The sequence below is a fragment of the Pseudophryne corroboree genome, chromosome 3 (genome assembly GCF_028390025.1).
Source record: "Pseudophryne corroboree isolate aPseCor3 chromosome 3, aPseCor3.hap2, whole genome shotgun sequence".
In the NCBI taxonomy this organism is placed as follows: Eukaryota; Metazoa; Chordata; class Amphibia; order Anura; family Myobatrachidae; genus Pseudophryne; species Pseudophryne corroboree.
Window position 1 is genome coordinate 120,136,461 of NC_086446.1, and position 22,438 is coordinate 120,158,898.

Here is a 22,438-nt window from a genome sequence, read left to right on the forward strand (position 1 = left end):
ATAAGAATTTACTCACCGGTAATTCTATTTCTCGTAGTCCGTAGTGGATGCTGGGAGCCCGTCCCAAGTGCGGACTTTCTGCAATACATGTATATAGTTATTGCGTAACTAAAGGGTTTTGTTATGAGCCATCTGTTAATGAGGCTCATTATTGTTTCATACTGTTAACTGGGTATAGTTATCACAAGTTGTACGGTGTGATTGGTGTGGCTGGTATGAGTCTTACCCGGGATTCCAAATCCTTTCCTAGTAATGTCAGCTCTTCCGGGCACAGTTTCCCTAACTGAGGTCTGGAGGAGGGGCATAGAGGGAGGAGTCAGTGCACACCAGATAGTACCTAATCTTTCTTTTAGAGTGCCCAGTCTCCTGCGGAGCCCGCTATTCCCCATGGTCCTTACGGAGTACCCAGCATCCACTACGGACTACGAGAAATAGAATTACCGGTGAGTAAATTCTTATTTTTACTTACAGATGTAGCCACCTTTATCTTGAGTGGCTGAGGCGTTTGTCCCGTTCGAGCATACGCAGCGTACTGGGGCGTAGCAAGGCGCGCCTAGTCACAGAGAGGCTATCTAATTGCACGGAGACAGACGTTTGACGTTTGGCATTACCTGTACGTGTAATACCTGCGATCATCCACCAGATGTCGCTTTTTACAATCACCACTGCGCATGCGTGTGGGCTCCCGTAAAATATAATACTGAAATACTGTATAGTACGGACTACTATAGTAGTGTGTCTCGTAAAACCAGTAGTGTACACTGACGCAAATGGACGTGTTAGAAGTTCATTATTGCCTAATGATATTAGGAATATTGTACAGTATGTTAGCATCCTAATCCCGTAGCCATTTGTCTTAATCAAAACTAATGGATTTATTCATCTGTCTGCGGCGAAGTGGTGAAGTGTTCCGCTTCCTATACTCAGAGTCCCGTGTTCGATTCCTAAAGTACAGTACGAACGCATGTTAGTTTTTTCCAGACACTTTATAATTTTTTTTAATCACATAAACCAGGGCAAAGCTGCAGCAGATGTACTGTTAAGGTTCTATGCACCATACGGTACACATACAATTCTGTAGCAGGGCAGACTCAATTGAAATGGCTACTGCCTGAGACTCCATGGAGGCTCTCAGCTATTTCATGTGTGAAAGTACAGCAAACAGCGCCCTGCCCCCTCCCCATTGGTGTTGGTTTATGCCTTAGGGGACTCGGACGCTCGCATTTGTAAAGCACGGTATTTCCCATCGTCTCCCGCTAGCCCATACCCATTATGCCTTAGGGAACTCAGACGCTCATTTACTGTACATGTATTTTAAAGGCACGGTGTTTATACATTGTATTGTGTGTTTATACATTGTATTGTACATTCTTCCTTTTACACAATTACTGTAGTTGCGTCTCCATACAGTAGGTCACCATCTTTTTCCACCGCCTCCCGTTACGCCTACAGTATTGACATTACAATCGTCACTGAACAATTGCCAGAGCTGTAGATCAATCCGCCGCTATACTGTACAATCGAAAGTACTGGATTAGTGGAGCATTAGCCACCCAGTGGTGGAGATGTGTAATGCATGCTGAGTATCTAGATCGCCTCAACGCGTCTGCCTGCGATTAAACTCAGCTATCGCCCTAGCGTGACTAAACGGCCGTCTAGCTGGAGAATCGGTCAAGATGAAGGTGGCTACATCTGTAGTTTTTGTATAATGAGAAAAGAGAAAACTTTCACAGCCAGTGGCAGCTCCAGAGGCAGGGCTGCAGCACAGTCCAGAATTCAAAGAGGGGAGCCACACCAATTCAGGGCCATCTTTTTGTATGGGCTCAATGGGCTCTTGCCCAAGGGCCCCAGGAGGATAAGGGCCCTAGGCTGATAACTGACGGTCCCCTCTTTCCAGGGGTACCAGATTTTTGAAAATCGGCCCTTGGGAACCGGAGATATCTGACCTCAAAGCAGTGGTCACTATCCAAGCCTGTTAATTGCTCTTCCCAGACAGATGTCTCGGGTTCTGTCTGACTTAGAGTTTTTATGAGGGTATAATCCAAAAGCTGAGACTCTCCCCTCTTGGTAGACACTGGCAGCTTGTCGATACTATGCCCAGAACCAGAGATATCAGCCTTCCAGCAGCCGGTCCCTGCTCCAGCTCCACACGCCTAATATGCAGTTTTAGATTTTCATTGGTGGATTGCTCTGGCACCTGAACTCTGATCCTCAAGTCCCCAGAACCTCCTGATAGGTGGGACGCTCTAGTGTTTTATCCCATTCAAAGCTAAGAAATATTCTTTCAGGAACTTGAGATATCTGCAGTCTAGCAAGCTGCACTTTCACCGGAAAGTTATAAATATTAAGGCCACTCCACTATCCACCCCTACTCAACGTATTAAACACCCCCTACCACCTAAAACTCATGTACCAGGGCTTCTTCATTCAGCCCAATGTCCCCTTCTGCAGTTTAGCCCCAACTGTGCAGTAAAGGAGTAATTAGCAGAAATGACTGCTCCAGGTCCTACATGCTGAGCGGAAGATAGAACACCCCCTACCGCCCGCGGGACATCAAAGCTGCCGCTGATAGCACCCCCCACCCCTACCGCTGGAGGATGGGTAGGGGCCCCAGTGCATTTCTGTGCCCAGGGGCCTACACTGCTGTTAAGACGGCCCTGCACCAATTGCCAGTGAGTCCTTGCCGGTGATGTTTGGCAGCATCTTGGGTGGCAGTTGGTGTTACTCCCCTATTTGAATTTTGGACTGCACTGTAGCTCCAATTCTGGAACAGCTATGTTTTGTGACTGTGCATATGACAGATGATAAAATGCAGAAGCTCAGAGGTAGAGCCAGCTGCGGGCCTGGAGTTTGGTCTTTATGGGCCTGATTCAAAGGTGTATACAATGGCTTGCACTAGTGTGATCACATTCGCAGTGTAAGTGCCAAAATATGCTAGTGACTCAGGCACTGTCTTGTGTATAGAGACACCCACTGCTGGCATCTCACATCCACCCACTCACCGACAGAAACATCTATTGGACCACTGGATCCTTGAGCAAGTCTATGTTAACCCAATAATTATATATATATAAAAAAATATCTATCTATCTATCTATCTATCTATCTATCTATCTATCTATCTATCTATCTATCTATCTATCTATCTATCTATCTAATACTAGTAATCGACCCCTCTTGAGAAGAGTGTTTAAATTGCACTCTGTATAATGAGCAACACCCTGCTATTTATATTCACAGATATTGCTTCTCCTATATTAAAATTATTATTTGTTTGAGACCACTTTTGATCACACCAACATATATATTCCCAGTGTCGGACTGGGACATGTGGGGCCCACCGGGGGAATGCAGTGGTAGGGGCCCATATTTAGGGGTGTGGCAAGTCTGCTGAGAGGGTGTGGCCTGCCACCTCATTGGTTTGACTAACCATTAGAGAGTGCAACTTCTGGGCCCCTTCATAAATATATACAGTAAATTCAGCTGCTGCATGCATGATATAATGTACCAGATTAATAACAGATTAATAACAGCAGTGCACTGTAGAAAATACACCCTAGTGCAGTATAAGGTAACATATGTATAATGTATAATTCAAGTGCACAGTCTAGAACCTGATCCTTAGAGTAGGAGGTGAGCCCCCAGGCAGTAGGGCCCACCGGTGGTTTCCCCTGTACCCCTGTGGGCCAGTCCAATCCTGTATATTCCAATAAATGCTGTTCTCTTCCTCCTTTTGTAAACAGCAACATGCAATACTTGTTACTCAGTTGTAATTAATTATTCTAGCAAATCATGCATTAGTAAGTGCTGAGCATTGGGACAGGGGCCCCTTCAAAATGTTGCTATTGGGCAAAAAAAGGTCTGGCTATGCCTCTGTATACAGTATTCCTTGTATATCTGTCATAACCATTGTGGACATACTGAATCTGCACATAATTGCTACTGCATATAGGTTGAATTCTACTATATTTTATCCTTTTTAAACTGTTGTAGTTGTACTTCAATCGCTCATCAGTGTCAATTACTGGAGGAAGTTTGTTTATAAATGCATCTTCAGCAGAACTCCCTTAAGGCCCGTATTCACAGGCAGATCTGGGGAGAGATGTGTGCAGAGCGAACCGCGCGATGTGTGCTGAGCGTGCGGGGGGGGGGGGGGGGGGGGCTCCTTTCACCCAGCAGGTGAAATGAGTGACCTGCTAGATGGAGCATGCATGCAGGCCAATCTAGCACCAGCGGTAGCGATGCGTGGGGCTACGCATCGCTATCGCTGTGGGGGGTACACACGGAGCGATCATGCTTAAAATCTAAGCAATCTAGTCAGATTGCTTAGATTATCGCTCCGTGAGTACCCCCCTTACGTCACGTGAGATAAAATGGGCAACAAAGGGGGTCATTCAGAGTTGATCGCAGCAGCAAATTTGTTAGCAGTTGGGCAAAACCATGTGCACTGCAGGGGAGGCAGATATAACATGTGCAGAGAGAGTTAGATTTGGGTGGGTTATTTTGTTTCTGTGCAGGGTAAATACTGGCTGCTTTATTTTTACACTGCAATATAGATTTCAGTTTGAACACACACACACAAATCTTACTCTCTCTGCACATGTTACATCTGCCCCCCTTGCAGTGCAGATGGTTTTGCCCAACTGCTAACAAATTTGCTGCTACGATCAGGTCTGAATTAGCCCCTTAGTTCAGTTTCATTAAAGCCTACCATCCCTACTTTTAATCTCCACTTAACCTTTTGAGGAATAAGAATCAGCAGTAACATCACTCTATTAAGCTGCTGTAAGTTATATCCTACTAGAAATCTAGTTTCTCTTACGTCCTAGAGGATGCTGGGGACTCCGTAAGGACCATGGGGAATAGACGGGCTCTGCAGGAGACATGGGCACTAAAAAGAACTTTAGATATGGGTGTGCACTGGCTCCTCCCTCTATGCCCCTCCTCCAGACCCCGGTTTGATACTGTGCCCAGAGGAGACTGGGTGCATTACAGGGAGCTCTCCTGAGTTTCCTGAAAGAAATAATTTTTGTTAGGTTTTTTTATTTTCAGGGAGCCTGCTGGCAACAGGCTCCCTGCATTGAAGGACTGAGGAGAGAGAAGCAGACCTACTTAACTGCTAGGCTCTGCTTCTTAGGCTACGGGACACCATTAGCTCCAGAGGGAGTCGGAACGCAGGTCTCTCCTAGCTGTTCATCCCGGAGCCGCGCCGCCGTCCTCCTCACAGAGTCGGAAGATAGAAGCCGGGTGAGTATAAGAAGAAAGAAGACTTCAAAGGTGGCAAAAGACTTCGGATCTTCACTGAGGTAATGCGCATTGCTCCCACACAACACACACACGGCAGGCACTGTAAGGGTGCAGGGCACAGGGGGGGTGCCCTGGGCAGCAATTTAATCCTCTGGTCTGGCAAAATCAGGACATATCTGGGCTCTACACGGTATATCTGAGATCCCCCGCCAGTTTTTAAAAGTAATCAAACGTGACCGAAGCCCGGCGCTGAGAGAGCGGAGCTTGATCCTCAGCACTCACCAGCGCCATTTTCTCCACAGCACACCGCTGAGAAGCTGGCTCCCCGGACTCTCCCCTGCTGAACACGGTGACAGAGGGTTTGAAAGAAGGGGGGGGGGGGGCACATAATTTGGCGCAGTGTTATATATATTTGTAATAAAAGTGCTATCTGGGTAAATTTTTTCCCTGGGTCATTGGCGCTGGGTGTGTGCTGGCATACTCTCTCTCTGTCTCTCCAAAGGGCCTTGTGGGGGAACTGTCTCCAGATAGAGAATTACCTGAGTGTGTGGTGTGTCGGTAGGCGTGTGTCGGCATGTCTGAAGCGGAAGGCTCTTCTAGGGAGGAGGTGGAGCAAATGAGTTGGTGTCTCCGTCGGCAACGCCGACACCTGACTGGTTGGATATGGGGAATGTTTTAAATGCAAATGTGAATTTATTGCACAAAAAGTTGGACAAAGCTGAGTCCAGGGAATGTTCAGGGACTTTAGCCCTGCCTTTCACTATGTCACAGGGACCTTCTGGGTCTCAAAAGCGCTCACTATCCCAAATAGTAGACACTGATACCGACACAGATTCTGATTCCAGTGTCGACTACGATGATGCAAAGTTGCAGCCAAAATTGGCAAAAAGTATTCATTATATGATTATTGCTATAAAAGAGGTGTTGCGTATCACTGATGAACCCTCTGTCCCTGACACGAGGGTCCACATGTTTAAAGAAAAGAAACCTGGGGTAAACTTCCCCCCATTTCATGAGCTGAACGAATTATTTGAAAAGGCTTGGGAATCTCCAGAAAAAAAACTGCAGATTCCCAAACTGATTCTTATGGCGTATCCTTTCCCGACTAAGGACAGGATACAGTGGGAATCCTCCCCGAGGGTGGACAAAGCGTTAACACGCTTATCAAAAAGGTAGCGCTGCCATCTCAAGATATGGCAACCCTCAAGGATCCGGCGGATCGCAGGCAGGAGACTACCTTGAAGTCTATTTACACACATACTGGTACCTTACTCAGACCGGCGATAGTGTCGGCTTGGGTTTGTAGCGCTGTAGCAGCGTGGACAGATACCTTATCTGCTGATATAGATGCGCTGTATAAGGAAACCATTTTATTGACCCTGGGTCATATTAAAGATGCTTTCCTATATTTGAGAGATGCTTAGAGAGACATTGGCCTACTGGGTTCCAGAGCCAACACTATGGCGATTTCGGCTAGACGAGCCCTATGGACCCGACAATGGACGGGCGATGCCGACTCGAAGAGGCATATGGAGGTTTTACCTTACAAGGGTGAGGAATTGTTTGGGAAAGGTCTCACGGACCTAGTTTCCACGGCTACAGCTGGTAAATCAACTTTTTTGCCTTATGTTTCCTCACAGCCTAAGAAAACGCAACATTATCAGATGCAGTCCTTTCGGTCGCATAAACCCAACAGAGTGCGGGGATTTTTCTTTCTTGCCAGTGGTAAGGGCAAGGGGAAAAAGCTGCCAGCCACAGCTAGTTCCCAGGAGCAGAAGTCCTCCCCGGCCTCTACAAAATCCACTGCATGACGCTGGGGCTCCGCTGAGGGAGTCCGCCATAGTGGGGGCACGTCTTCGACTTTTCAGCCACGTCTGGGTTCACTCACAAGTGGATCCCTGGGCAATAGAAATTGTTTCCCAGGGTTACAAGCTGGAATTTGAAGAGGTGCCTCCTTGCCGGTTTTTCAAATCGGCCCTACCGGCTTCTCCCCCAGAGAGGGAGATAGTGTTAAATGCAATTCAAAAATTGTGCCTTCAACAAGTGGTGGTCAAAGTCCCCCTGCTGCAGCAGGGGATGGGGTATTACTCAACCCTGTTTGTAGTCCCAAAACCGGACGGTTCGGTCAGGCCCATTTTGAATTTAAAATCCTTAAACCTATACTTAAAAAGGTTCAAGTTCAAGATGGAGTCGCTCAGAGCAGTCATCGCCAGCCTGGAAGGGGGGGATTATATGGCATTTCTAGACATAAAGGATGCGTACCTTCATGTCCCCATATATCCGCCATATCAGGCGTTCCTGAGGTTTGCTGTACAGGATTGTCATTACCAATTTCAGACGTTGCCGTTTGGGCTTTCCACGGCCCCGAGGATTTTCACCAAGGTAATGGCGGAAATGATGGTGCTCCTGCGCAAGCAGGTTGTCACAATTATCCCATACTTGGACGATCTCCTAATAAAAGCGAGATCGAGAGAATAGTTGCCGAACAGCGTATCACTCTCCCTGAGGGTGTTGCAACAGCACGGCTGGATTCTCAATATCCCGTAGTCACAGTTGATTCCAACGACTCATTTGCCTTTCTTAGGCATGATTCTGGATACAGACCAGAAAAGGGTTTATCTTCTGATGGAAAAGGCCCAAGAACTCATGTCTTTGGTCAGGGACCTATTGAAGCCAAAAAGGGTGTCGGTGCATCACTGCACTCGAGTTCTAGGAAAGATGGTAGCGACTTACGAGGCCATTCCATTCGGCAGGTTCCATGCAAGAACATTTCAATGGGACCTTCTGGACAAGTGGTCCGGGTCACATCTACAGATTCATCAGATGATCACCCTGTCCCCCAGTGCCAGGGTATCTCTCCTGTGGTGGCTGCAGAGTGCTCACCTTCTGGAGGGTCGCAGGTTCGGCTTTCAGGACTGGGTTCTGGTAACCACGGACGCGAGCCTCCGAGGTTGGGGTGCGGTCACACAGGGAAGAAACTTCCAGGTTCTCTGGTCAAGCCAGGAGGCTTGTCTTCACATCAACGTACTGGAGTTGAGGGCCATATACAACGCCCTTCGACAAGCGGAAAATTGGCTTCGCGACCTACCGGTTCTGATCCAGTCAGACAACATCACCGCAGTGGCGCATGTAAACCGCCAAGGCGGAACAAAGAGCAGAGTGGCAATGGCAGAAGCCACCAGGATTCTTCGCCGGGCGGAAAATCATGTAAGCGCCCTGACTGCAGTCTTCATTCCAGGAGTGGACAACTGGTAAGCAGACTTCCTCAGCAGACACGACCTACATCCAGGAGAGTGGGGACTTCATCAGGAAGTCTTCACAGAGATTGCAAGTCGGTGGGGACTGCCTCAGATAGACAAGATGGCATCATGCCTCAACAAGAAACTACCAAAGTATTGCGCATGGTCGAGGGATCCTCAGGCAGTGGCGGTGTGTTCCCTCCTCTTCCGCTTATCTCAAAAATATTGAAAATCATAAGACAAAGAGGAGTACAGACAATTCTCATTGTTCCAGACTGGCCGCGAAGGGCCTGGTATCCGGATCTGCATGAAATGCTCACAGAAGATCCATGGCCTCTTCCTCTCAGAGAGGACCTGTTACAACAGGGGCCCTGTCTGTTCCAAGACTTACCGCGGCTGCGTTTGACGGCATGGCGGTTGAACGCCGGATCCTAGCGGAAAAGGGCATTCCGGATGAGGTTATTCCTACTCTGATAAAGACTAGGAAAGATGTGACAGCTAAACATTATCACCGTATATGGCAAAAGTATGTATCTTGGTGTGAGTCTAGAAATGCTCCTCCGAAAGAAATCCATTTGGGCCGTTTCCTTCACTTCCTACAGACGTGAGTGAATTTGGGCCTAAAATTAGGCTCCATTAAGGTTCAGATTTCGGCCCTATCCATTTTCTTTCAGAAGGAATTGGCTTCTCTCCCAGAAGTCCAGATTTTTATGAAGGGAGTGCTGCATATCCAGCCTCCTTTTGTACCTCCTGTGGCACCCTGGGACCTTAACGTGGTGTTGCGGTTCCTTAAGTCTCACTGGTTTGAACCACTTAAAACGGTGGAATTAAAATATCTCACTTGGAAAGTGGTCATGTTGTTGGACTTGGCATTGGCGAGGCGAGTGTCGGAGTTGGCAGCTTTGGAGTTGGCGGAGTTGGAGTTTGAGAACCACTATATTAAACAATTATTTACATATGCCCAACAACTCAATATTGCATATAAACAGAGATGAGCCAGCCTGTAGCAGAGTCATACTTGCCTACCTGAACCTCTCCATGAGGGAGAAAATGCTCTGTTCCTGGACTTTCCTGGTAATGTATGATTGCCATCACCTGTGGTGAAACACCTTTCTTATCAATTAACTAGCTCACCACAGGTGATGGCAATCATACATTACCAGGAAAGTCCAGGAACAGAGCATTTTCTCCCTCATGGAGAGGTTCAGGTAGGCAAGTATGAGCAGAGTGTCTACTTAAATAATTGTTTATCTATCTTCATATGAAGTGTGATTTGTTTAGATTACATGAAGAAGGTAATAAAACTTGAATATTTGATGAGACCTTGATCTAACAAAATCTCTCACTATCCATTTCTTTAGACCAGTGGTTCTCAAACTCGGTCCTCAGGACCCCACACAGTGCATGTTTTGCAGGTAACCCAGCAAGTGCACAGGTGTATTAATTACTCACTGACACATTTTAAAACGTCCACAGGTGGAGCTAATTATTTCACTTGTGATTCTGTGAGGAGACCTGCAAAACATGCACTGTGTGGGGTCCTGAGGACCGAGTTTGAGAACCTGTGCTTTAGACCATTGGCTCTGAAATATTTAAGCAAGCTGTAACATTGTTTCTACAGCTCAGTGGTTACAAACAAATGTATCCTTACTAACCAGATCCCAAAGATTATAATAATAATAATAATAATAATAATAATAATAATATGTTACTGACACTGTATACTGGACTAAATAACCATATCAAAGAAATAATACTGAAACATAATATTAAGATGATTGTGAAGTATATTTGATCCATTGACCTTAATAATTTAGACGCACAATACAATTCTTATATACAAAACGTATTTTATTGAGGATATGCATACTAGAGCAAATTATCACACACATATGGAGAACGTGGGATTTTAAAACAATTCTCACTCTTTATTAACGTCACTTTTTTATGTTTTTAATATTTTCACAAACCATGGGCAATTTTAATATACATGTTGAAAGTTATATTTTAATACTTACAGTACCTTTCCTTTTTGTTGTGCGCCACTATCAGACACTTTTCTATCCTTTGAGCTACATTGTACTTAGGGGGTCATTCCGAGTTGATCGCACGCTGCAGTTTTTTGCAGCGCAGTGATTAGATCACTATTGCGCATGCGTATGCGCTGCAATGTGCAGGCACGTCGTACGGGTACAAAGCGGATCAGTGCTGGGCGATGGATTTAATGAAGAATCCATTCGCACAGCCGATCGCAAGAAGATTGACAGGAAGAAGGCGTTTATGGGTGTCAACTGACCGTTTTCAGTGAGTGGTTTGAAAAACGCGGGCGTGTCCAAGCATTTGCAGGGCGGGTGTCTGACGTCAATTCTGGGACCGGACAGGCTGAAGTGATCGCAGCGGCTGACTAAGTTCTGAGCTACTCAGAAACTGCACAAAATATTTTTGCAGAGCTCGGCTGCACATGCGATCGCACACTTGCAAAGCTAAAATACACTCCCCTGTGGGCGGCGACTATGCGTTCGCACGGCTGCAAAAATCAGCTAGCGAGTGATCAACTCGGAATGACCCCCAATATGTTGGTAATTACGTTGTCTTTGGCAGGCTTCTCCAGTCTATATAAAATGCATCAGTGTGAACGCCTTGGGTAAACTCACACAAAGACCAAAGTCTCCACACTTCTTCATCTCTGGGAATTTGCACCATCCACATGGATTTAGAGGAAGCCCAATGTAATTGCCAATTTCTCTAACGTCCTAGTGGATGCTGGGACTCCGTCAGGACCATGGGGAATAGCGGGCTCCGCAGGAGACAGGGCACATCTAAATAAAGCTTTTAGGATCACATGGTGCGTACTGGCTCCTCCCCCTATGACCCTCCTCCAAGCCTCAGTTAGGTTTTTGTGCCCGTCCGAGAAGGGTGCAATCTAGGTGGCTCTCCTAAAGAGCTGCTTAGAAAAAGTTTTTTTTAGGTTTAAATCTCAGTGAATCCTGCTGGCAACAGGATCACTGCATCGAGGGACTTAGGGGAGAGATTTCCAACTCACCTGCGTGCAGGATGGATTGGAGTCTTAGGCTACTGGACACTTAGCTCCAGAGGGAGTCGGAACACAGGTCCTCCTGGGGTTCGTCCCGGAGCCGCGCCGCCGATCCCCCTTACAGACGCTGAAGACGGAGGTCCGGAAAGCAGGCGGCAGAAGACTCCTCAGTCTTCATGAAGGTAGCGCACAGCACTGCAGCTGTGCGCCATTGTTGCTACACGTCTCACTGATTCAGTCACGGAGGGTGCAGGGCGCTGCTGGGGGCGCCCTGGGCAGCAATATTAAATACCTTTAGTGGCAAAATAAATACATCACATATAGCCATTAAGGCTATATGTATGTATTTAACCCAGGCCAGTTTTCTTAAAACCCGGGAGAAAAGCCCGCCGGAAAAGGGGCGGAGCTTATTCTCCTCAGCACTCAGCGCCATTTTCCTGCTCAGCTCCGCTGGTGAGGAAGGCTCCCAGGACTCTCCCCTGCACTGCACTACAGAAACAGGGTAACAAAGAGAAGGGGGGCATAATTTGGCGATATTGATATATTAAAAGCGCTTATATCAAAAACAACACCTTCTAGGGTTGTTTATATACATTTATAGCGTTTTTGGTGTGTGCTGGCAAACTCTCCCTCTGTCTCCCCAAAGGGCTAAGAGGGTCCTGTCTTCGATTAGAGCATTCCCTGTGTGGCTGCTGTGTGTCGGTACGTGTGTGTCGACATGTATGAGGACGATGTTGGTGTGGAGGCAGAGCAATTGCCGGTAATGGTGATGTCACCCCCTAGGGAGTCGACACCGGAATGGATGGCTTTAGTTATGGAATTACGTGATAATGTTAGCACATTACAAAAGTCAGTTGACGAAATGAGACGGCCGGAAAACCAGTTAGTACCGGCTCAGGCGTCTCAGACACCGTCAGGGGCTGTAAAACGTCCCTTACCTCAGTCAGTCGACACGGGTACCGACACAGATGAATCTAGTGTCGACGGTGAAGAAACAAACGTATTTTCCAATAGGGCCACACGTTATATGATCACGGCAATGAAGGAGGCTTTGCAGATCTCTGATACTGCTGGTACCTCAAAAAGGGGTATTATGTGGGGGGTGAAAAAACTACCTGTAGCTTTTCCAGAATCAGAGGAATTGAATGACGTGTGTGACGAAGCGTGGGTTAACCCAGATAGAAAACTGCTAATTTCCAAGAAGTTATTGGCATTATACCCTTTCCCACCAGAGGTTAGGGCGCGCTGGGAAACACCCCCTAGGGTGGATAAGGCGCTCACACGTTTATCAAAGCAAGTGGCGTTGCCGTCTCCTGATACGGCCGCCCTCAAGGATCCAGCAGATAGGAGGCTGGAAACTACACTGAAGAGTATATACACACATACTGGTGTTATACTGCGACCGGCAATAGCCTCAGCCTGGATGTGCAGTGCTGGGGTAGTGTGGTTGGATTCTCTGACTGAAAATATTGATACCCTGGATAGGGACAGTATTTTATTGACTCTAGAGCAATTAAAGGATGCTTTTCTTTATATGCGAGATGCTCAGAGGGATATTTGTACTCTAGCATCAAGAGTAAGCGCGATGTCCATATCTGCCAGAAGAAGTTTATGGACGCGACAGTGGTCAGGTGATGCGGATTCCAAAAGGCATATGGAAGTATTGCCATATAAAGGAGAGGAATTATTTGGGGTCGGTCTTTCGGACCTGGTGGCCACGGCAACTGCCGGCAAATCCACTTTTTTACCTCAGACCCCCTCCCAACAGAAAAAGACACCGTCTTTTCAGCCGCAGTCCTTTCGCTCCTATAAAAACAAGCGACCAAAAGGACAGTCTTATCTGCCGCGAGGCAGAGGAAAGGGTAAGAGAGGGCAGCAAGCAGCCCCTGCCCAGGACCAGAAGCCCGCCCCGGGTTCTACAAAGCCATCAGCATGACGCTGGGGCTTTACAAGCGGACTCAGGAGCGGTGGGGGGTCGACTCAAGATTTTCAGCAATCAGTGGGCTCGCTCACAAGTGGACCCGTGGATCCTGCAGATAATATCTCAGGGTTACATGTTGGAGTTCGAAAGGTCTCCCCCTCGCCGGTTCCTAAAGTCTGCTTTACCAACGTCTCCCTCAGAAAGGACGTCGGTTTTGGAAGCCATTCACAAGCTGTATTCTCAGCAGGTGATAGTCAAGGTACCCCTCCTACAACAGGGAAAGGGGTATTATTCCACACTATTTGTGGTACCGAAGCCGGACGGTTCGGTAAGACCTATTCTAAACCTGAAATCCTTGAACCTGTACATACAGAAATTCAAGTTCAAGATGGAGTCACTCAGAGCAGTGATAGCGAATCTGGAAGAAGGGGACTTCATGGTGTCCCTGGACATAAAAGATGCTTATCTGCATGTCCCAATTTACCCCTCACACCAAGGGTATCTCAGGTTCATGATACAAGACTGTCATTATCAGTTTCAAACGCTGCCGTTTGGTTTGTCCACGGCCCCTCGGGTCTTTACCAAGGTAATGACCGAAATGATGGTTCTTCTACGAAGAAAAGGCGTATTAATTATCCCTTACTTGGACGATCTCCTGATAAGGGCAAAGTCCAGAGAACAGCTGGAAGTCGGTGTAGCACTAACCCAGGTAGTGCTTCAGCAACACGGGTGGATTCTGAATCTTCCAAAATCTCAATTGACCCCGACAACTCGTCTGCTGTTCTTGGGAATGATTCTGGACACGGTTCAGAAAAAGGTGTTTCTCCCGGAGGAGAAAGCAAGGGAGTTATCCGAACTTGTCAGGAACCTCCTAAAACCAGGAACTGTGTCAGTACATCAATGCACAAGAGTCCTGGGAAAGATGGTGGCTTCTTACGAAGCAATTCCATTCGGCAGATTCCATGCACGGACATTTCAGTGGGATCTGCTGGACAAATGGTCCGGATCGCATCTGCACATGCATCAGCGGATAACACTGTCACCAAGAACAAGGTTGTCTCTCCTGTGGTGGTTGCAGAGTGCCCATCTGTTAGAGGGCCGCAGATTCGGCATACAGGACTGGGTCCTGGTGACTACGGATGCCAGCCTACGAGGCTGGGGAGCAGTCACACAGGGAAGAAACTTCCAGGGCGTGTGGTCAAACCTGGAGACGTCCCTTCACATAAATATACTGGAGCTAAGAGCGATCTACAATGCTCTAAGCCTGGCAAAATCGCTGCTTCAGGGTCAGCCGGTGTTGATCCAGTCGGACAACATCACGGCAGTCGCCCACGTAAACCGACAAGGCGGCACGAGAAGCAGAAGAGCAATGACAGAAGCTGCAAGGATTCTGCGCTGGGCGGAGAATCATGTGCATAGCACTGTCAGCAGTGTTCATCCCGGGAGTGGACAACTGGGAAGCAGACTTCCTCAGCAGACACGACCTTCACCCGGGAGAGTGGGGACTTCATCCAGAAGTCTTCCACATGATTGTGAACCGTTGGGAAAAACCAAAGGTGGACATGATGGCGTCTCGCCTCAACAAAAAATTGGACAGATATTGCGCCAGGTCAAGAGACCCTCAGGCAATAGCTGTGGACGCTCTGGTAACACCGTGGGTGTACCAGTCAGTGTATGTGTTCCCTCCTCTGCCTCTCATACCAAAGGTACTGAGAATTATACGGAAAAGAGGAGTAAGAACAATACTGGTGGCTCCGGACTGGCCAAGAAGAACTTGGTATCCGGAACTTCAAGAGATGCTCACGGAGGATCCGTGGCCTCTACCTCTAAGAAGGGATCTGCTTCAGCAGGGACCTTGTATGTTCCAAGACTTACCGCGTCTGCGTTTGACGGCATGGCGGTTGAACGCCGGATTCTAAAAGAAAAGGGCATTCCAGAGGAAGTTATTCCTACCTTGATTAAGGCTAGAAAGGAAGTGACTGTACAACATTATCACCGCATTTGGCGAAAATATGTTGCGTGGTGTGAGGCCAAGAAGGCTCCAACGGAAGAATTTCAATTGGGTCGATTCTTACATTTCCTGCAAGCAGGATTGTCTATGGGCCTAAAATTGGGGTCCATTAAAGTTCAAATTTCGGCCTTATCAATCTTCTTCCAGAAGGAATTGGCATCAGTGCCTGAAGTACAAACTTTTGTCAAAGGTGTACTACATATACAACCCCCAATAGTGCCTCCAGTGGCACCGTGGGATTTGAACGTAGTTTTGAATTTTCTCAAATCTCATTGGTTTGAGCCTCTAAAATCGGTAGATTTAAAATACCTTACATGGAAGGTAACCATGCTATTGGCCCTGGCTTCAGCCAGGAGAGTTTCAGAGTTGGCGGCTTTATCATACAAAAGCCCATATCTGATTTTCCATTCGGACAGGGCAGAACTGCGGACACGTCCTCATTTTCTCCCTAAGGTGGTTTCGGCTTTTCACTTGAACCAGCCTATTGTGGTGCCTGCGGCTACTAGCGACTTGGAGGACTCCAAGTTACTGGACGTTGTCAGAGCATTAAAAATATATATTTCAAGGACAGCTGGAGTCAGAAAATCTGACTCGTTGTTTATATTGTATGCACCCAACAAGATGGGTGCTCCTGCGTCTAAACAGACGATTGCACGTTGGATCTGTAGCACAATCCAACTTGCACATTCTGTGGCAGGCCTGCCACAGCCTAAATCTGTAAAGGCCCACTCCACAAGGAAAGTGGGCTCATCTTGGGCGGCTGCCCGAGGGGTCTCGGCATTACAACTTTGCCGAGCAGCTACGTGGTCAGGGGAGAACACGTTTGTAAAATTTTACAAATTTGATACTCTGGCTAAGGAGGACCTGGAGTTCTCTCATTCGGTGCTGCAGAGTCATCCGCACTCTCCCGCCCGTTTGGGAGCTTTGGTATAATCCCCATGGTCCTGACGGAGTCCCAGCATCCACTAGGACGTTAGAGAAAATAAGAATTTACTTACCGATAATTCTATTTCTCATAGTCCGTAGTGGATGCTGGGCGCCCATCCCAAGTGCGGATTGTCTGCAATACTTGTACATAGTTATTGTTACAAAGATCGGGTTATTACTATTGTTGTGAGCCATCTTTTCAGAGGCTACTTCGTTTTTTGTTATCATACTGTTAACTGGGTTCAGATCACAAGTTGTACGGTGTGATTGGTGTGGCTGGTATGAGTCTTACCCGGGATTCAAGATCCTTCCTTATTGTGTACGCTCGTCCGGGCACAGTACCTAACTGAGGCTTGGAGGAGGGTCATAGGGGGAGGAGCCACCATGTGATCCTAAAAGCTTTATTTAGATGTGCCCTGTCTCCTGCGGAGCCCGCTATTCCCCATGGTCCTGACGGAGTCCCAGCATCCACTACGGACTATGAGAAATAGAATTATCGGTAAGTAAATTCTTATTATCCATATCACACAAGCTGAAGTTGGAAAATTATACTCATTACAATGAATGCAAAAAAAACCCTACCTTTTGCTTTTATTATATTAATTCCAAACACAATTGAAAAAAACAAAACTTTGTGGTATATTTACTAAGGTGTGAAGTTTTTTTTTAGAAGTGGAGATGTTGCCCATAGCAACCAATCAGATTCCACTTGTCATTTATCTAGCTGCTTCTAGACGATAATAGATAGAATCTGATTGGTTGCTATGGGCAACATCTCCATCCAAGGCTTAGTAAATAGACCTCTAGACTTTTATCTTCATGTCTGTTTAGTGACTTGTGATCATTTACCTTGTGTACATTGATTGCTTCCCCTCCCTGCAGCATACCACAGCTTGTCCTACAAGATAGACAGTCTGTCATTTTATTGTATGTTGTTCCTAGATGTGTGACTTTACTCTCTGTTATGATATGTGAAATTGCTGTCGGCCTGTTATTTAGAGGTGAACGCAGTTGCATTTGCACTGAGTATTTACATGAATATTTACATACAGAGATACTGAGACATTATACTAATGCCGCAGCCACATGATTGAAACAGAGACACTCACCGGCTGTGTCTGTTATTTGCCGCTTGCATACAAAGACGCACAATCTTCTGAACAACCCCACCGGGTAATCAGAATGTCCAACGAAACTAATGGTGTGTACACACGGTGAGATTTTTTCAATAGTCAAAATCGCAAGAAAAGTTAGTGCAAATCGCAAGGTGTTATGCCGATTGTGATCCCGATGCGCGGTCCCGCCAGGTCGGTATCGCAAGAAAAGATAGACTGTGCAGGCAAGTTAATCCTTGCTAGATCGGTGTACTATCTAGTTCATCTCACATAAGTCAATTAAATCTCACATAAGCCAAAATCGTAAGCACACATAGTCCATATCTCAAGAAAAGTTAGTCAAAATCGGTGGTGCTGGGCTCCGGGGAGTTCAGGGGAAATCGCAAAGTGAAAATCGGGCATAGGCCAGCAGGGACCAGTTGAACTACTATATGTACACAGATGCAGTCGCTGGCTGCAGCACACCCGTGAAATGGTTGCGACACCCCTGCGTTTGACTAGCCACACTTTATTACCTCCTACAAATGCACAATGACTTTCAATCACTCTGTGTAATCTCAATGTAACTCAGATGCATTCTGCAGTACAATAAAATAGCTTCCCTGCGCAGACATCGCCATAGCTTCCAGCTCTGAATCAGGTCCAGTGTAACTATGGATACTCTTTGTATGGATCTGTCGAAAATTTGTGAAATAGTAATAGTGATAATAATCTATATATTAATAGCAGAAAGATGGGTTTTATGAGTGACATATTTCTATGATGCTGCTGTCTGAGCAGGGCAATCATATACCAAATTAGAGTTTGTGGCCCATAGATTTGCAGAAAAATTGTGGCATTGTAATTGGGTGTTTTGTTTCAGCATTATGCGGCAAAACATCTGCCTGCCATTTACAAAGCAGCACCATTGTGCTCTGGAAAATGTGACAGTTGGTGAACCCTCACTGCACACCTGCTAGGTGACCTGGAACATGCAGACACCCAACTAAGCAGGGCTTTTTCGAAATTCAACTCCTGAGGGGGTAAAATGTTTTGCCCAGCAAACCTTTGCTCTGTAGAAACTGGGCACATCAGATAGTTATTATCAGCAGTGCCTGCAGCACCTGGGTTGCAGCGCTGACTACCTTCTGCATGGGGGAGGGGGGACGCTAAGCACATATACACATACATGTGTGGATTTATGTAATATGTGCGGGTGTGTGTCCGGATCTGCAGCGTTGCTGTATAACACAGCCACCGTGCAGAACCCGGGACTTAGCATTAGACTTCCCTCTCCTAAGCCCACCCCAGACTTATGTGAAACTAGCCAATAAGATTCTGAGGCTGGGTTTAGGAGAGTAAGCCTAATGCTGAGTCTCGGATTCTGCATGGCGACTGTGGTATATTGCGCCGCTGCAGATGCGGACACACGCCAGCACATATATTACATACATCCACACATGATGGCAAAACGTACATTTACATCGCAACCAGGCCCGGCGACAGGGGGGGTCAAAGGGGACACCTGTACCGGGCCGCGAGGGTTGGAGGGGCCCCATGAATCAGGGAAATAAAATATAGGACGCACTGCCTATTTGAAGTGAATGCCTGCCCAGCTGCCAGTCACCTAAAAAATTAATTAAGTGTCCAGTCAGAAGCCGCAATACCTCCTTCCGCACCTCCCCCTCCTTACCCTGTCCCTTGGTATGGTCCCATACCGTGGCACTAACGTCGTGACGTCATGACGCTGGACCACCGGCACTTCCCTGTCTCCTGCCTCCGCTGAGGAGCTGTCCAGAAGCTGTGCACAACCTCCCGCTGCCGGCCTGTCCACTGGTGTGTGACACTCGGAGGGAGAAGATTGCAGCAGCCCCCCCCCCCCCCCCGCAGTGCTACACACGAGAGAGACACCCTAGCTGTGGTGACAGTGAGTCCTTCCTGGACAGTCTATGTCTGCTTCACAGTATGTGTGTGTGTGTATACAGTATATGTGATGTGTATGTATGTAGGTATGTGTATGAGTGTGTTTGTGCTCCAGTAATGGACACAGTGCACTTTTGTTGTGTGTTTTCCATCTATGTATTGTAGTGTTTCAGTATATGCATAAATCTAGTGCCTTGTATTTGGTGATGCCTGTATTGGCACATGCAGGTTAGGGATATTTAGGGAGTGGGACGGAGGGGAGGGGGGCCCCAGAGATATCAGTGTAACGGGCCCCTAGATTTCTGTTGCCGGCTCTGATCGCAACACCATTGTTCCCTTTGAAAATGTGACAGTTGGTGAACTCTTCCTGTGCCCCTGCTGGGTGGTCTGAAACGGGTGGTATTCATGTGACCGACGGTCGGGAGACCGACGGTCACATGACCTCCTCCAGCTTCCCGACCCCCACTATCCCGATGGTCGGCATGCCGACCAACAGGGACTATTTCCACTCGTGGGTGTCCACGACACCCATAGAGTGGGAATAGAACCCCACCGAGCCTGCAGCGTGGCGAGCGCAGCGAGCCCGCAAGGGGTTTTCTGCACTCGCCTCTCCCCGCCGGGATCCCGGCGTCGGTAAGCTGACCGGCGGTCAGGAGACCGCCGGTCAGCCATACTACACCCGTCTGAAACATATGACCAGCTGGGTGGTCTGGAAACTGTGACAGTTATTTGCAGCCACCCATTGAGCAGAGAGTTTTCAAAATGTGACTCTTAAGGGGGTGAAAAGGGGTAAAATGTTCCACCCAGCAAACCTTTGCCTGTTTGAAACTTGGCACATCAGCTAGTAAGCATGATAATAGTAATATTTTTCTTTAACAGGCAATTAAATAATTTAAATAAAAATTCTCAAATGCTTTTAATTTGTATTATATGGTTTCATTTTGAATTGACATTTATAAACTGTATGACAGATATACATATATGACATTATAATGCAGTTTGATTGTTGACTTTCTTTTTGCAGATCAGCACAGATCAAAATCCTGGTATTGTTTCTTCAGAGCCTCCAGCATATTCTGAAATCTCAGCAAATTTTTCTCAGTCACCAGCCTTTCCTCAACCACCAGACTTTCCTCAACCACCAGACTTTCCTCAACCTCCAGACTTTCCTCAACCTCCACCATTTTCTCAGTCACCAGACTTTCATCAACCACTAGACTTTCCTCCACCACCAGCGTTTTCTCAGTCACCAGACTTTCCTAAACCTCCAGCCTTTTATTGGAATCCAGCCTTTAATGAAACAGCAGATACTTCTCAACCACCGCCTTACTCTGAATAATACATATCAGCAGAAGTAGGCAGAAAAGGTTGCCAATGGGCTGAATGAATCTTGAAGGTGTAAGCCAAGAACTAAAAACTCTCAATTCCTACTGTACCTAGAGTACATCTTTGTAGAGAAAGAGCAACAACCAATGGCAGCAGGGCATTGCTCCATGTTCTAACATTCACTAAAAGATGGCTGGTGACATTTTGCCGTTTGCTGCATTTTATCAAAACTTGCAGAGAGATAAGGTGGAGAGAGATAAACTACTGATCAATCACCTCCTGTCATATTACAGGCTGTGTTTGAAAAATGAGTTATGAGCTGATATTGGTTTAGTTTATCTCTATCACTTTATCTCTTTCCAAGCTTTAAGAAATCTCCCCATTTATCCCTCTCACATTAGTAGAGATGTATAAACCTGGCGAGATATACATTAGAGAAGTTGCCCAAAGTAACCAATCAGCTTCTGTCATTTAATAGACTGTGCTAGATAAGCTGATTGATTAATTGGGGCAACTTATTCACTTTATTCTTCTTCAAGGCATGATGCATCCCACCCTAAGATTAGAGGCACAGTTATTTTACTCTATTACATTCATTTCTGTATTAGTCCATAGTAAATGTAACTGTCAACTCTGCAGCTTCTTGAATCACTACGGTATGTTGCTTTTGAAGTACTAAGGTGGTCATTCCGAGTTGTTCGCTCGCAAGCTGCTTTTAGCAGCTTTGCACACGCTAAGCCGCCGCCTACTGGGAGTGAATCTTAGCATAGTAAAATTGCGAACGAAAGATTAGAAGAATTGCGAATAGACACTTCTTAGCAGTTTCTGAGTAGCTCCACACTTACTCGGCATCTGCGATCAGTTCAGAGCTTGTCGTTCCTGTTTTGACGTCACAAACACTCCCAGCGTTCGCCCAGACACTCCCGCGTTTTCCCCAGAAACGGCAGCGTTTTTTCACACACACCCATAAAACGGCCAGTTTCCGCCCAGAAAAACCCACTTCCTGTCAATCACATTACGATCACCAGAACGAAGAAAAAACCTCGTAATGCCGTGAGTAAAATACCTAACTGCATAGCAAATTTACTTGGCGCAGTCGCAGTGCGAACATTGCGCATGCGCAATTAGCGGAAAATCGCTGCGATGCGAAGAAAATTACAGAGCGAACAACTCGGAATGAGGGCCTAAGATGCCACTTTCCACCTCCCAACACACAATAATTTCCATGGTCATGGCCACCAATGGTGGTGTCTCTGGCTCCAGTTCACTGCTGTTCTTCTATGAAGAGTGAAATGAAGCAGGACATATTTCCCAATTGCCCAGCCTAAGGAAACTGTCTGGCCTACAATATGTCTATATCATTGGAAGGAGTGTTTCTATGCAAATATTATTAACCCTCATCACAAAATGTCAAATTCTACAGTTCCTGGCATCTTCTTAAGGATTAAAAGATATCAAGCCAATGTGATAAACAGTATATATATCTCCTATATAATAGCCCAGATCTGTGACTGTGTGTCTAATGCTGGGCGTGGCTAGGGGCTCTCAATGGGTTAGCAGCAGGTCTATCACACCCAGTCCACAGCTGATTGGGCGAGAAACGCCCTCCCACACAGGTTACATCCAATGGGAGGCTCTGTCCTTTGGCTGCTGTGTGTTCCCGGAGCAGGATTAACAATGGGGCTGATGAAGCTGCAGCTCCAGGCCCACACCCCA

General features: G+C 46.8%; 1 protein-coding gene across 1 annotated transcript in view; it reads left to right on the plus strand.

Moving 5' to 3' along the window:
* Positions 1–22,185, plus strand: part of LOC135057526 (uncharacterized) — a 197,328-nt gene extending 175,143 nt beyond the window's left edge. Inside the window, exon 7 of the mRNA XM_063963380.1 lies at positions 20,421–22,185. Within this exon, the coding sequence (XP_063819450.1) occupies positions 20,421–20,735 (315 nt within the window). The 3' untranslated portion in view covers positions 20,736–22,185. The remainder of the gene's footprint in view (positions 1–20,420) is intronic.
* The last annotated feature ends 253 nt before the right edge of the window (positions 22,186–22,438 follow it).